General features: G+C 40.2%; 1 protein-coding gene across 2 annotated transcripts in view; it reads right to left on the minus strand.

The window, feature by feature from the left end:
* LOC307223872 (bifunctional heparan sulfate N-deacetylase/N-sulfotransferase 4) overlaps window positions 1-13,722 on the minus strand; it is a 128,672-nt gene that overhangs the window by 60,715 nt on the left and 54,235 nt on the right. For both annotated transcript variants that reach the window (XM_079990210.1, XM_079990211.1), the window contains one exon: window positions 4,436-4,523. In XM_079990210.1, the coding sequence (XP_079846336.1) occupies window positions 4,436-4,523 (88 nt within the window). The remainder of the gene's footprint in view (window positions 1-4,435; window positions 4,524-13,722) is intronic.

A 13,722-nucleotide genomic window follows, 5' to 3' on the forward strand; every position in this document is an offset into this window, starting at 1 on the left:
GTAGGCACATTCCTCTGACCGAGGCAGAATTCCAACACTCACAACCTGTTGACCTCATTCCTATGGACATCACTCCCAGCTGCCCCTCCCCCAAGGGCTTTGGGGGTGCACAAAGGAGGCAGAAAGCACTTCCTTCAAGACCCTGACTGAGCATGTTTTGTTGTTGGGGATAGTATGCTCATGTATCCCTAAATGCAGAATCGGAAAGTAGCGTGCAATAGCTATGTGGCGCTCTTATAACTGTGATAGTATTATAAACCTTCTGACAGATTCACAATTCTGTCTTCCTTTCTGGAACCCTGTCAACTCGACTTTAGGGATGGAGAAGCGAATTGTGCATTAAGGAAGAAGTCAATAAGGCATAGCAGTTTCAATGTGCTAATAAAACATGTCGAGCATCTTACATTAAAAGCCTCCTTGGGTAAACAAGCCACATTTACGGTAATTAAAGAATACCTCTCCATGTTTTATTTATAATGAGTCAATAAAGTGTATGTTTGCATGGAGAATACTTTGACATGCTGCCTCTAAGCTGAAGTGACAAAAAACAATGCTAACTTTTTAAGTGGGATGTGCTTTCGATCTAGGACGCCTGGCATATACAGCACAGCAGGTCTCTTAATGGAAGGCACTGACGTGCCTCAATTCCTTGAGTTACTTCATGGTCTTTGAGTGAGCCCTTTAAACTGCTGGGGAATACATAGTTGTAGGCACATGCATACCATCTCAGTCTTGGAATAGTCACAAATTCAATATTGATAATGTTTGAGTCAAGTGGGAAATAGAAAGCATTAACAGTCGGTATGTGATACAAATTTTATCAGTGAATTCCCAAAAGGCATCCAAGATAGACAGGAGGAACAAAAAGAAAATAAGTCAGAATCAGCAACAGTAGGGGCAAAATCTTTCTCATTAGGAAAGTGAACAGCACTGGAAATACAAGGTGTTTCCATTGTTTATATTGGCATGAAACATTTCAAATGTAGATGTACTTAGAGAGGTTGGTAAAGTGACCTCTTCCTTCACCAACCCCTCCAAGTACACTCACATTTGAAATGTTTCATGCTGATATAAATGATGGGAAGAACTTGTATTCTCTTCCTTCCTGTAGGAAGGATATTACTTTAACCCAAGTGATGATTGCAAAGCATTTATCTGTTCTGCAACAATTTATGAGATGACTGAGACACTTCTAAGGGATGGTCAGTAGTCTTAGACATCTTCATTTTCTTACAGCTTGCTCAGGTCTCACAGGAAATCATGCCCTTTGACCTGAATATTACTCCAGGGCTGCTTATTTTCATGCAGCATTGAGGAACTTTAGCTATCCTTAAAGGGAGTCTTTTATTGCTCATCATGTTACAGGGAAGAGCCCAGCACTTGGGGGGGGGGTGAGCGCCTTCCAGGATTAAGTGATGTGATTCTGTGAGCATGGCTCAAATTGAACTTTGCTCTTCTTCACTTAGTTTGAGCCAGCAGAAAGTGCTTCCGCTCATGCACGGCAAGGCATTTTTTTTTTTTTTTGCCAGTTCCCCTTACCTGCAGCTTCCCTTCTTGTGATATTGCATAGTGCTCCAGGAACAAATTTTTAGGGGGCACAGAGACTTTGGTGGATAGAGGAGACAGTAAAAAACAGGTGCTCTGTGTTGTGCAAGCGTAAGTGCTTTCTGCTAATGCACAGTCACCACTGGAGAAAATCTATTCTATTGCGTATTGTTATGGGACTGGGAGTTGGGCTGGACGGCCTCTCAGAATCCCTTCCAACTCAATGAGTTTTGATCTAAGATTTCCCTGAATAGGTTCTCTGTTGGTGTAGGTGTTGCCTGACACATACCTGATAAGAGTCTTGGAGTCTTATTAATAGCCCTGGTAAAATTGCCCAGTACCTTCTCTTTGTTAGGTAAATTAGCTGGTGGCTCTCTATAGCTGGCCTTAACAACAGTTGAGGAACTGACCAGGGACTGTTCTGGGAGAGATAGACATTTTAGAAAAGAGAACATGTCTGCCTTCAGCCACCTCCTTCCGCTTGCTGGAGATGATGTCAACAAGCTTTGCATGTGAAGAAATTGTATTTTAGAGAAAGGTAGATGAAGAACAGGTAGAGAGCTGAACTGACACTGGACATATGCTCTGGATAACTTCCATAGTTGCTTTTCTTTCTGCCTAGAGATTTATTAGTTATTTGGTAATGTATTTAGTATGCTGCGCCACTGAACTCCAAGCTTTTGTATCTTCAAGTCCTATTAGCTGGGACAGCTAGTTGTCAGGGATGATAGGAATCAGTTTTCCAGATGTTTCTGGACTACAACTCCCATCATCACCTTGGCTGGGGCTGGTGAGAGGATGAAGGGCAGTATACAAATTTAAATAAGAATAAGAAAAGCAGCAGCAACTGTCCCTGGGGATCTCCAGCTCCAGAGTTGACATCACTACAGTAGCAATTACATGTCCTTGCAGAGTCTAGACAAGACGACCTGCCAGAAGTCTTGACAAGGAGACCTGCAAAAGTACAAACCCCTGGGCAGCCCATATTGCTTTCACAGCTTGGATAATAATCTTTGTTTTATTATTTGCCACTGGCTACTTTCATATATTCTCTCAGGTGGCATGTCAACCTGCTCTCTCATAAGTTGTTCTCTTCAGAACGAAACCTTTACTCGGCTGCCACATACACAAAATATCTTGCAGTGAGAGCTCATCCACAAGATAATCCCAAACTGCAGAAAATAGGCCACCCTGAATTCCCAGAGGATTTTGTCAATATGCATTCACCCCATAGACATCAGTATGCTTTTAGAAACTTGCCTGAGGCTGCAAAATTATTTGCACATAGAGTAAGGCCAGTATAGACATGGCATCATCAATGTAGCTAAACCATTTCTGTGTAGCATTCTGCAGGGCCAGTGTTTTAAGTAAACTGTCGTTTGCAGCAGGTCATAGCAGAAAAAGGCTTCTCTACTGTGTGATCATTGTCAATACTTTTGTATCTTTATTTCTGCCGTTTTAACAGTTTTCTAAGAAAAATGTTGGAGCCTGGATTAAGGAAGCAGTACCAGACTCAAGGGGAAAACACTGAGCATTTTACTGCCCTAAAACTCTGCTTACCCTTAAAGCTGTATCTTCACGGAGAAATATAGACAGGAGGATGACATTGGGAAAGTAAAGTTTAAACATGTAAGAGGCGTGAAATAAGCAAATGAGGGCAGATAGGAAATGCAAGAAGAAGTCTGGAAGCAGGTAATGCTAATCTGCAGAATCAGTGGGCGGGTGGGCAGAATCAATTAATTACTTAGAACTGGAAAGGTGAAGTAATCCTCTTTTCATTTAATTTAAATTCCCCTTAATCCAAATCTTTTCTCCCTTGGGTAGGGCAGTGCACTTTAAAAAATAAATAAATCCCACAGTGCCTCCTCACTTAGGCGACGGACGTATTTTGGTCACCTCAGTTTGTAGCCGTGTGAAGCGAAGGCGGAATGTGCATCCCAAAAATAGGACTTCTGTCAAAAGTGGACAGAGAACTTTGTTTTGCAACTTTCTGTCTCTTATTCTGCTTGACAGGATAAGAAAGCCAGAGATGGCACCAGCTTTGCCTTGCCTTGCATTGGCATAAATACCTGGCAGTTATGTCTGCTTCTTTTTTTAATCCTTCAACTGAGATTATCTGTTTAGGAGAATGATCCACAGTGCTTTCATATTCACACACACACACACACACGGAGAGAGAGAGAGAGAGAGAGAGACTGTATATACCATTTACTTTAGTATGTTTTAGAAATCCGCTCACCAATTCAGAAGAGCCATTCCTAACAGTGCCAGCTCTAGGCTTTGGAGGAACTTTGGGCAATAAACTCCATGGGCTTCACTGCCTCACTAGGACCACCTCCTCACTAACAATTTCACCATCTATCATCATTGCTATCACTGGCTTCCTTGCCAGACAGCTAGCCAGCAAGGAAGTGGGCACTGGCGCCTCCTGCTTTAAAACTCTCACTAATACCATTGTTTGGACCAGAGGGAGAGGAGGTGAACAAGCAAGTTGTGATGCAGAAGGGAGAGAGCAGTTCCAGGGGACTCTTGTCAGTGCCCCTATTGCTGGGGCATGGACTCTCAGTAGGTACCCCAAAATGCTGACTGCTGATGCCAAACCAGATCCAGAAGATCAAAGTTCTTTAGTCAGCAAACATATATATTGGTGAACCATTTTTCCTGATGAGGAAGGGCAATTTGTTCACTGATACTTTTTAAAGGATGAATCATTCAAAACTCCAATATCATAACTAATGTTAAATTAGATTTAGAGAGGGAAATTCTCACACCGTTATTTTTTTTAAATGAAATATAATTTCAGTATTCTGTTACCAGCTACTGAGCAAAAGACAAAATTGTTTCAATGTATTTCACCTGCTTAACCTGAAACTAAATGGTTCCTTCTTACCTGTGTGGTAAAACTTTCCTGAAAATCCAAGGTTGAAGGTAAAATTTGCAACCTGAGTGCGTAGTAAAGTTTGAGTCTCTAGTAAGGCCTGAAACAAATAAGAAATAGCACACATTTAGGGGGGGGGGAAGCCTCTTTTTTAAAACTGATGTTTCTTGGGCTATAGCATTTAGAATCCTTGCAAATATGATCATATATCAGTGAATTCCACTTCCCATTTCTAATCTAACCTAGAAACAGGTGTAAGACTTAAGGAAAACTAACATTACAGTTTAAAATTTATCATTAGATTTTATAAATTTGCGATGCAATCACCTGCATGTTTATCCAGAAGTAAATCCCACTTTAGTCAACTGGAATTACTCCCTAGTAAGTGTGTTTAGGATCACAGCCTAAGTTCAGTAACCACAGAAACTCCTAGTGATGTGGTGACGACAGAACATCTGGATCTGGTTCACTGTTTGAATTGAGGCCTGTGTTTTCTCCCTCTGTGTTTCAAATTGCACTTGCACTTGCTGTATGCACCAGAGAGGGAGCAGGGTTCACTTCTGCCAATGCACATTAACTGATTTGTTTCCCTGTGTCTGCAACACTCCCCCTGCCAACTCCTATTCAATGAAGTGGTCATTTGTGCAAAGGAACCTTCCTCAAAATTATCTGATGGACTGGATTTAGGTTGTCAATTTGCTATGAATGTTTTAATCTTATAGTTCATGGGTTGCCCGCTCGGCACCTATGGATGCAATGGTGTCCTTGATGTCTTCTCCTGAGATGCACAAATCTATGAACCAACCATCCCCACCCTTACTGCCATGAGGCCATGGAGTGGTTTGGACCAGTTACATTTTCTTCCCTTGAAAAGTACATACAGCTGAAGGAGGAAGTTGGAAGGGTGACGGTCTTCCTCACTTTCTCTTTCAGTTCTATCTACTTTTCAAGGCTCAGATCAACTCTGCTGCAGTGTCCAAAGGGAAGTGGCACCCACAGCACTCACTCAAAAATCTTCATGTGCCCTAAAAATGTTGGCAACCTCTGTTTTAGGTACTCTGAAATGTAAGCAGTCACTAGATTTATTAGAGTTGGTCAGTCTGGATAGCTCAGTTGGTTAGAGCATGGTGCTGATAATGCTCTAGGTCAGTGTTTCTCAAACTTGGGGCTCTGGCTGTTTTTGGACTACAATTCCCATCATCCTTAGCTAGCAGGCCCAGTGGTCAGGGATGATGGGAACTGTAGTCCAAGAACAGCCAGAGACCCAAGTTTGAGAAACACTGGTTGTGGGATTGAGCCCCATTTGGGACAACTTCATTTTCCTGCACTGCAGGCGGTTGGACTAGACCATCCTCAGATCCCTTCCAGCTCTATGATTCTATGAATTCCACTCAGTTATATTTTACATAGGTTAACCACTGTTTCTAAATTAGTTGCTTGTCAGTCTATTGAACCATAGGAGGAGCAAAATGTATACATTTAAACTGAATCAATGTAGTTAATCTTTTTTTTTTTTTTGCATGTGTTTATGGAATTTGTATTCTAAAACTGAATGTAATTAGTGGATGCGAATGCTTACATTGCCCTCTGTATAAAATAAATAAACCACATTGAACAGCAAATATTAGTATTAAACTCTCCCTTCACTTTGCCCCCCCATCTATTCTAAATTAGATGTAATATGTGCTTAATACATTATTTATCTGTTCTTAAAGAAAAGTATTGGAAGTCAGTAGCCAGCATTCAGGGAAAACAATCAGATTAAAACTGGTATGATAGGAAGCATATGGCAGCAACATCCCAGAGGCATGCTCAGTGCTGCTATATTATTTAAAGTTTGGGGATGTCATTACTTCTAACAGCAAGCTGGGGTGGTTTAGAAGCAAAACACGCACACGTACCCATAAGGGAGGCATGTCTACATACTTAAGTGGAGTCCCTAGCTAAGTAAAAGTGTGCAAGTTTATAAACTAAAATAAAAAAAAAAAGTTTTAACAAGCAGCCACCACCCACCGTAAGAGCCTGACAAGAATCTGCAAATATTGAGATGTTGCAATGAGTGTTAATTTTTAGAAAGAACAATAGTAGGGGAAGATGGAACTGGTTTACTCAAGCGCCTAACAAGCTGAGAAGGCATATTTCACGAGCAGGTAAATTAGGTTGGGAAGGATGTATGCTGTAAGATCAAAACACCCCAGAGATATTTCAGAAGGAAAGAAAGGGGAAAATACACTTTTTCTGTTTCCCATTCTCTACAATCCCCTTCTCCTACTGCCATAATGTTTTAAAATGCTGAGGTTCAAAGCTGGCAGCCAGCCTAAAGTAAGTGGGAATGGACTGAGAAGTATAATAAAAATTATGCTTCTCGTAGACTTCAAATATGAAATCCTATTTGTTTTTAGGGACTTCTACCCACCCATGAGTTTAGCCATTTCCCTCTCATTGAAACTCAACATAGTTTCAGGATTTTTTGTATTTTTTTTTTTAAAGAACAGAGTCTTTCAAATCTGGTGAAATAAATATTGCTTCTCAAGGAAAGTATAATCAGGAATCTTTGTATTCAGAAAGGCTCACATCTGAATGCCTAGTTTAGCAGTTTGTATTCAACAAAGGAATCAAATGAAGCACTTCAGTCGCTCAGAATCTTTGTGGAATTGTTGGTTTCATTATATTAATTGCTTTTCTCCTTTGTTCGTAGGAGTATAAATCTCTCCTCAGTGTCCACAGGATAAGTCTCTTTATTTATTTATATCTTGCCTCCACTCGGCAGCATTTTAGATTCATCCGTGTAATTACATTTTGTAGGTTTGAGTTGCCTTGTCTTTATTCTTCATAATTGTCACATTTATTAAGGCAGGAGTGATATTTTCCCAAAATGTCCTTGTTAATTACAACTATCTCCTTCATTTGCATAATAAACTTTTTTTGGAGGGGTGGGCGCTAGTTCTCCGGGAACATTTCATGACTAATAGGAAGCAATTTGCTTTCCTTTATTAAGTACATTAAAACTTCATGCCCCAGACATCATTGACTGTAAACATTTGATTCTGCTCAAATTTAATGCACCAAGGTTCTTTGCTCTGCCATATTAGCTTTATTTATGTGCTGTGTTCTGGATTGTTAGCTACTAATGAGACTTCAGCTCTTATTGCTCTAAGGCCTGAAACACTAACCTCATTTTAATGAGATCATTATTTGCTGTCTTCTGAATGGAAGACAACAAATTTGCCTTTTAATTAAAGGTCAAAACACCTCTAGCTAAGGAGAGTGAAGAGGTTATCAAATCCTTAGAGAAACCAGAGGAATAGCTTTTCTCTCTCTGCTTTACTTCTGCGCCAAGAAAAGGCAAAACCAGACTGGGTCGGCAATGATTCCTCTGGCACAGAAAAACTCTAAATATAAGCTAAGTGATAACAACACTAAAATGTGGGAGCTATGGGCCCCGAGATGCTGTAAAAAACAAAAGTCAGCCAAAGTAATTAAAGAGGCTTTGCTTCTAACCCAAAAGGTCTGCCTCGATCAATACCTCTGTTGAAGCCAGATCCCTTGTTTGCATGAGGAATAGTTTATAAAGGTAGAGAAGACAGATGCCGGATTAATTGAGTAAAGCCCCCCCACCTAATCTCATATTTCTTATCAGAAAAGGGAGGCAAGTCTAATCAATAACCTGAGCCATTTTAGTATCACATGCATGGATGTGACTAATTGAATACTTATTTTGTCTATGTTGTAAGGATATGCAGAGAGATATGGAAATGCCATGGAGACTAGAGCTAGTCTGCACATGCCTCTCTTTCTGTGTGTGTACCTGGGCAGCCAGGTTTAATGGCTCAGTTACAATTACAACTTTAAAATCTGTTCTACAATACAGCTCTCAAGAAGGGGGGAAACTGAATGATAGAGTACATTTATATTACACCTTTCTTCCATCATGAAACTCAAGGCAGTGATTGGCAGCTGACTAGGCCACATATCCCATGAGATCCCATGTTATTGAGCTCAACTGAGAGGGTGCATGTGGTAGACCCAAATAAGAGGCTGGTGCCCTTGTGCTGAAAACAAAGGGAAGCACACTCTGGGTTCTTTCCACTCCACACTCCAGGGGACCTAGAGCCTCTGGAAGATCATGGCAAAGAGGAGAGACCAACCTGGTCCCATCTACTGGACAGTGAAAGAGCAGCTGCAGAGAGCTTGCTTCCCCTTTTCCTGACACCTTAAGAGCAACACAATTGAAATGCAGGGTATAAACTTTCTAAATCAATAACAGCAAAGAAGAATAACACATAAAGAGCCTGCTGGATCAGGCCAATGGTTGGTCTAGTCCAGCATACTCAGTTGGTTAGAACATGGTGCTGATAATGCCAAGGTTTCAGGTTCGATCCCCAAATGGGAGAGCTGCATATTACTGCATTGCAGGGGGTTGGACTAGATGATCCATTCCAACTCTACAATTCTATGATTCTATGATCCTATTTTCACAGTGGTCAGCCTATGCGAAGCCCAGATGCAAGGCCTGAGGACCTGGCTTGTTCACTCTTATAATTTGTGAAGCTAATTGAGAACAAGACTTTCCTTTACAGGAAGCCCTTGTCTGTGTTCTTGGATGCTTGAACACTTCCAAAAACTGAGCTTTACATGTACTAGTTCTAATTATATTTATATTGTTTCACGACTACGTGTCTTCTTTTGTTGAACAGATTGTCTAAATATTTTTTGTAAGATGCTACAACAGCTCTAGGGAACAGGGCGTATGCTTTAGTAGTTTGGTAGTTACTTTAATACATTTTAAAAGTCCCCCCCCCCCCCGCAATATATAATTAAAATATGTGTCAGAATCCACAACTTCAGATTTTTGGATTTTCATTGTATTCTTCATGCTTTCTGAAAACTGTGGAGTGGCACAAATAAAAAGAAGTTTTATCAGCTCTTTCCCATGTTAGCTGTACTGTAGATGCATTTCCTAACATGGTCATATTTCTAAAACTGTCTTTATTCAGCAGAGAGCAGTACTTAATTGACCTCTTATTTAATATTAATAGATGATGTACAGACAGGAAGAGTAGTAAAAAATAAAATCATATTTTCTCCCAGCTCTTCACACTAGAAGTAGTAGTACTGTTACCAATAAAACGCCTTATGCTGCTCTTTTGTACCTCTAAGAATCCGAAAACTATCTGGAATCTAATTACCCATAATTCAGGGTACCTGCCTGCAGCCATTCCTCTATAGGTTACCAATTTCTGCTGAGCGAGATGAATGGTGCAGCGTGGAAACAAATACACCAATTACTCATGAGTTATTGACCATCGGTATTGCTACTACTGCAACACCCTATTTAGTTGTTTGCATAAAGCTGCTGATAATATCTTAAAAATGAATGACCAAGAGAAAAAGTTTGCCACTTTTCTAGGAAAACAAGTGAGATATATGAGGTAGGAGCCTTTCCTAATTAAGAATTGTAGATTAACTGTTAAGACACCCAGAGTTAAATATTACTTATGGAGGCTGGGAAGAATAAACTACCTTTTGGGGCGCAAACTCCTACAGGTAACTCAAAATACGCTTTCATTATTTCGTCCAGTATGGTCAATATAAACAGTGATGCAATGATATTCTTAATCTGGCATAGAGTATCGTCTGGCCCTTCCCACTGATCCCAGTAATATTCCTTCATTTTCAGTAACAGGATCATTTCTTAACCAGGAACATTCATAACCTAGAGACTCTGGGTTAGTAAAAGAGAATCAGGATGACTAAAGATTGGAATTCTGGGACACAGCAAAACTGCTGGTTCATCCAGAAATCCATAACCATCTATTTCACATGGCTGAAATGAATGGACTCTAGCGCACTATTTTCTTCCTACTTGAGACTTGGCATCTCTTATTGGCAGTAATAGCAGTTACTACAGTGTATCTGGAAGGATATACTGCTAGGTCTCAAATCTTGCTGCTCAATCATGTCAATGGCATTGCAGTGTCCTCGAGAAGTAGTGAAACACTTTCGATTGTGCAGTTAGAAGTCTCACAACCCATCCATTATCAAAACCCTTTTATACAGGGTTGGATAACTTCACTTTGGAGAGATGACAACAGAAATCCACACTAGGAAGCTGAAGGTAGGTAAAAATAAGCCTTGTAATGCGGAGCTGGGGATTTAATAGCTATAGCTAGTTGTATCAATGGTGACATAGCCTAGTAAGCTTATCTTAATTGAGCCTTCATCAAACCATGAAAAGAAGACCTTGAAATCAGTTATACCCTTCAGCAGAAAAAAAAATTGAAATGTTAATATTAAAATAATAATAACTTTTCAAGGAGAGAAATAAAAGCATCAGTGAAAGGAAAGAGGTACAATTAAAACCCAGCATTTAATAGCCAGGATACAAGCTCTGAATGTCATGCCTTGTGTGGATACTTCTCTTCGCATCCTGCCTTTCCTGTGGACACAATGCATTAGATAATGACTATTGTGGGTTCTAGAGTTCTTTATGCCTAATGCCCACTGGGCCATTTTAACTAAGCCCTTTGGAGCCATCTCAATAACATTATATTTTACTGTATGCTTGGCACATGGTTTGTAAAGCATTTTGAGAAGATGCGTCCTTGAAAAGTGGCATGCAAATTTATTAAGGGAAAATAAAATTTAATATTATGCCCAATTGTATAAACCCCACTATCTTAGCAGCCCCCACCTCCTTTCTTTTAGTGCTGGATAGCACCAGGATGAATGGAGAGCTGGACCGGCAGGAGGAACTGGTCTAAGATAGGGACTCCCCAACTGGACATTAATATACAGTGGTACTTCAGGTTAAGTACTTAATTCGTTCCGGAGGTCCATTCTTAACCTGAAACTGTTCTTAACCTGAAGCACCACTTTAGCTAATGGGGCTTCCTGCTGCCGCCGCGCCGCCGGAGCACGATTTCTGTTCTCATCCTGAAGCAAAGTTCTTAACCTGAAGTGTATGTAACCTGAGGTACCACTGTATTTGGGGTGAATAAAAAAATAAAATAAAATATATATTTACTGTTTTATACATGTTACTTTTTTGAGGTGCTGTAGAACATTGAATTCCCTTCTTTGCGGCCTGAAGGAGAGAGTAAGAATGTGTTAGAATCCCAAAGAAAAGCCAGGGGAAAATGTTCTCTCAAAACATTTCTAGTTGGAGAAACTGCACCCAGTTTCTTCAGGGAGAGAAGAAATTATCCAATAAGTTTTCAGAGGGGTGGACCCTCACCATTAGCAGTGGTAGAATAATAACTCCCTTCTTTTTCACCTAAGGGCCAAGTAGTAACAGCAACTGGCTTGAATGCCATTTTGAATCCTCCATAACTTAAAGTCTTTCCGGGGGAAGGAGAGCGGGAGGATAGCTGCCACAAAAAGCATGGTGGAGAAGTTTTGGAGAACATTCAGCAAAGTAACCTTCCTTTTTAAGCAGGGATGGAGGTAAAAGAAGGAAAATGTCACAATTTTTCTCAGAAATTCATCATCTAGGAAATTTTGGCTCAGCTATACCCTTTACCCCAGAAAGCACGGTGGGAACCCCCTGGGCAAATGTGGACCCAGACTGAAGTACTAATTGGGCTGCCTTGCAGCTGCAAATATGATACTTGCCAATTGTTTTTAGAGCCGACTGAGCAAATATGTGTATCTTTTTAATTGAAATAATTATAACTATGGAACCAGTTTTATTCCAGAAAACAACAGCAGCAGCAGCATTGTGCTCCAGGAATCAAAAGCTGGGGAAACACTGATTTAAATCATTATGAAATATTCATTATTTATAATTAAAACGTTATTTTGGGAGGAATTACAACCACTTGTGGGCTAAATATAAATTAGATTGTCAGGGGGGGGGGGAAATCATTTTCTAACAATACACAACCCACTGCTTTTCCTAGTTTGCCATCTGCTTAGTTTTCCACGTCTGAAAATAAATCAAAATGATGAAAATGAGTTAATGTTTTATACATCTAACTTTTGAAAGCTAAAAAGAAAGAAAGAAAATTCTTCAGGCCATTTACTGGGCCTGCTAGACTTGTTTTCAGTTCCACTAAAATATAATCGGACCTTTCCTCTCAATTCTTTATTATTCCTGTAAATTATTTATTTGGGTAACCTTGGTTTGTTTGTTTTTAATCCCTTCACCCTCCGTTGCATTTATCTCAAACATTTATCTTAAACTCAGTAATCTTAATTCTATGCTCAAAATTTACTGCTTACGAACCAGCCACAGTGGGAGGTACATGGCCTGTAGTGATATATGTGTTTTTAGCACCTCATTTCTATTGCACTATGTGTTATGAGAGAGAGGGGGGAAGTGACTAGAAGAGTGAAGACATCTTCAAATCTCCAATTTTCCTGCAGTTGTCATGAGAGGTTGTGTTTCCTGTGGACTAGATTCACCTAACAGGATTCTCAAAACCTTTAAGTGATAGACTCTAGGCCTGTTCTTTCCACCACTGTTAAGTCCAAGGTACAAATTAAACAAATATAGGAGGTCTTTCTTTCCTTTGTCCTTTGCCAGATAGTTACAATGTTGCAATATTACAGGGTAGTATCCAACAAAGTCACTGTTCGTGCAAGGACTTCCACATGCACCATGACACTTCCTCTTCCTCTGCCAACATGTCCCCTAAATCTGTTCTGGGGTTTCACTCCAACCCTCTGAAGCAGATTCAGGGTGTGTTGGGTGGGAATGTAATGAGTATATCATATTCATTAGAGATTTATGGTATGAATGGAGGAATGAATGTAGGCCTGTTTTTAGGCTGAAGAACACCACTCTAAAATGGAGTCTCCTTAAGACTTGTGGGACTGATAAGGTTGGCAAGCGAAGTGAGGAAGATGTGCTGAGCTCATGGGACTTGACATACAAACAGGCCGATAACAAAGGACGTGTGTTGATCAAGATTGACTAATGAGGATGTGAGGAACTACGTGATAAACAACTTGGACGAGGAACTGATGGCTGGAATGTCTTGTTGAAAGTATATAAAGTGGAAACGTGTGCCAGATTCCCAGTGCTGCAACCTGTCCTCTTGCCATAGCCTGATCAGCTATTGGTGTAGAATTGGTGAGTATGATTGAGAATGTGTGTGTGTGTGTGTTAGGGACTGTGATTTTGATGTGTACAATAAAAGTGTTTTACTGAGTTTCAACTCTCTGGGTCTACTTGTGTTTCTTTCTCCTAAAAACCAGCTAAAAATGGATCCAAAAAGAACCATTAATATGTAACAGGACAGGGAGTAACAAAGAAGTCCCATTACACAGACAGAAGTCCTTGCGCTAATGAGATT

Source organism: Podarcis cretensis (genome assembly GCF_951804945.1).
Source record: "Podarcis cretensis genome assembly, chromosome: 9".
NCBI classification, from domain to species: Eukaryota; Metazoa; Chordata; class Lepidosauria; order Squamata; family Lacertidae; genus Podarcis; species Podarcis cretensis.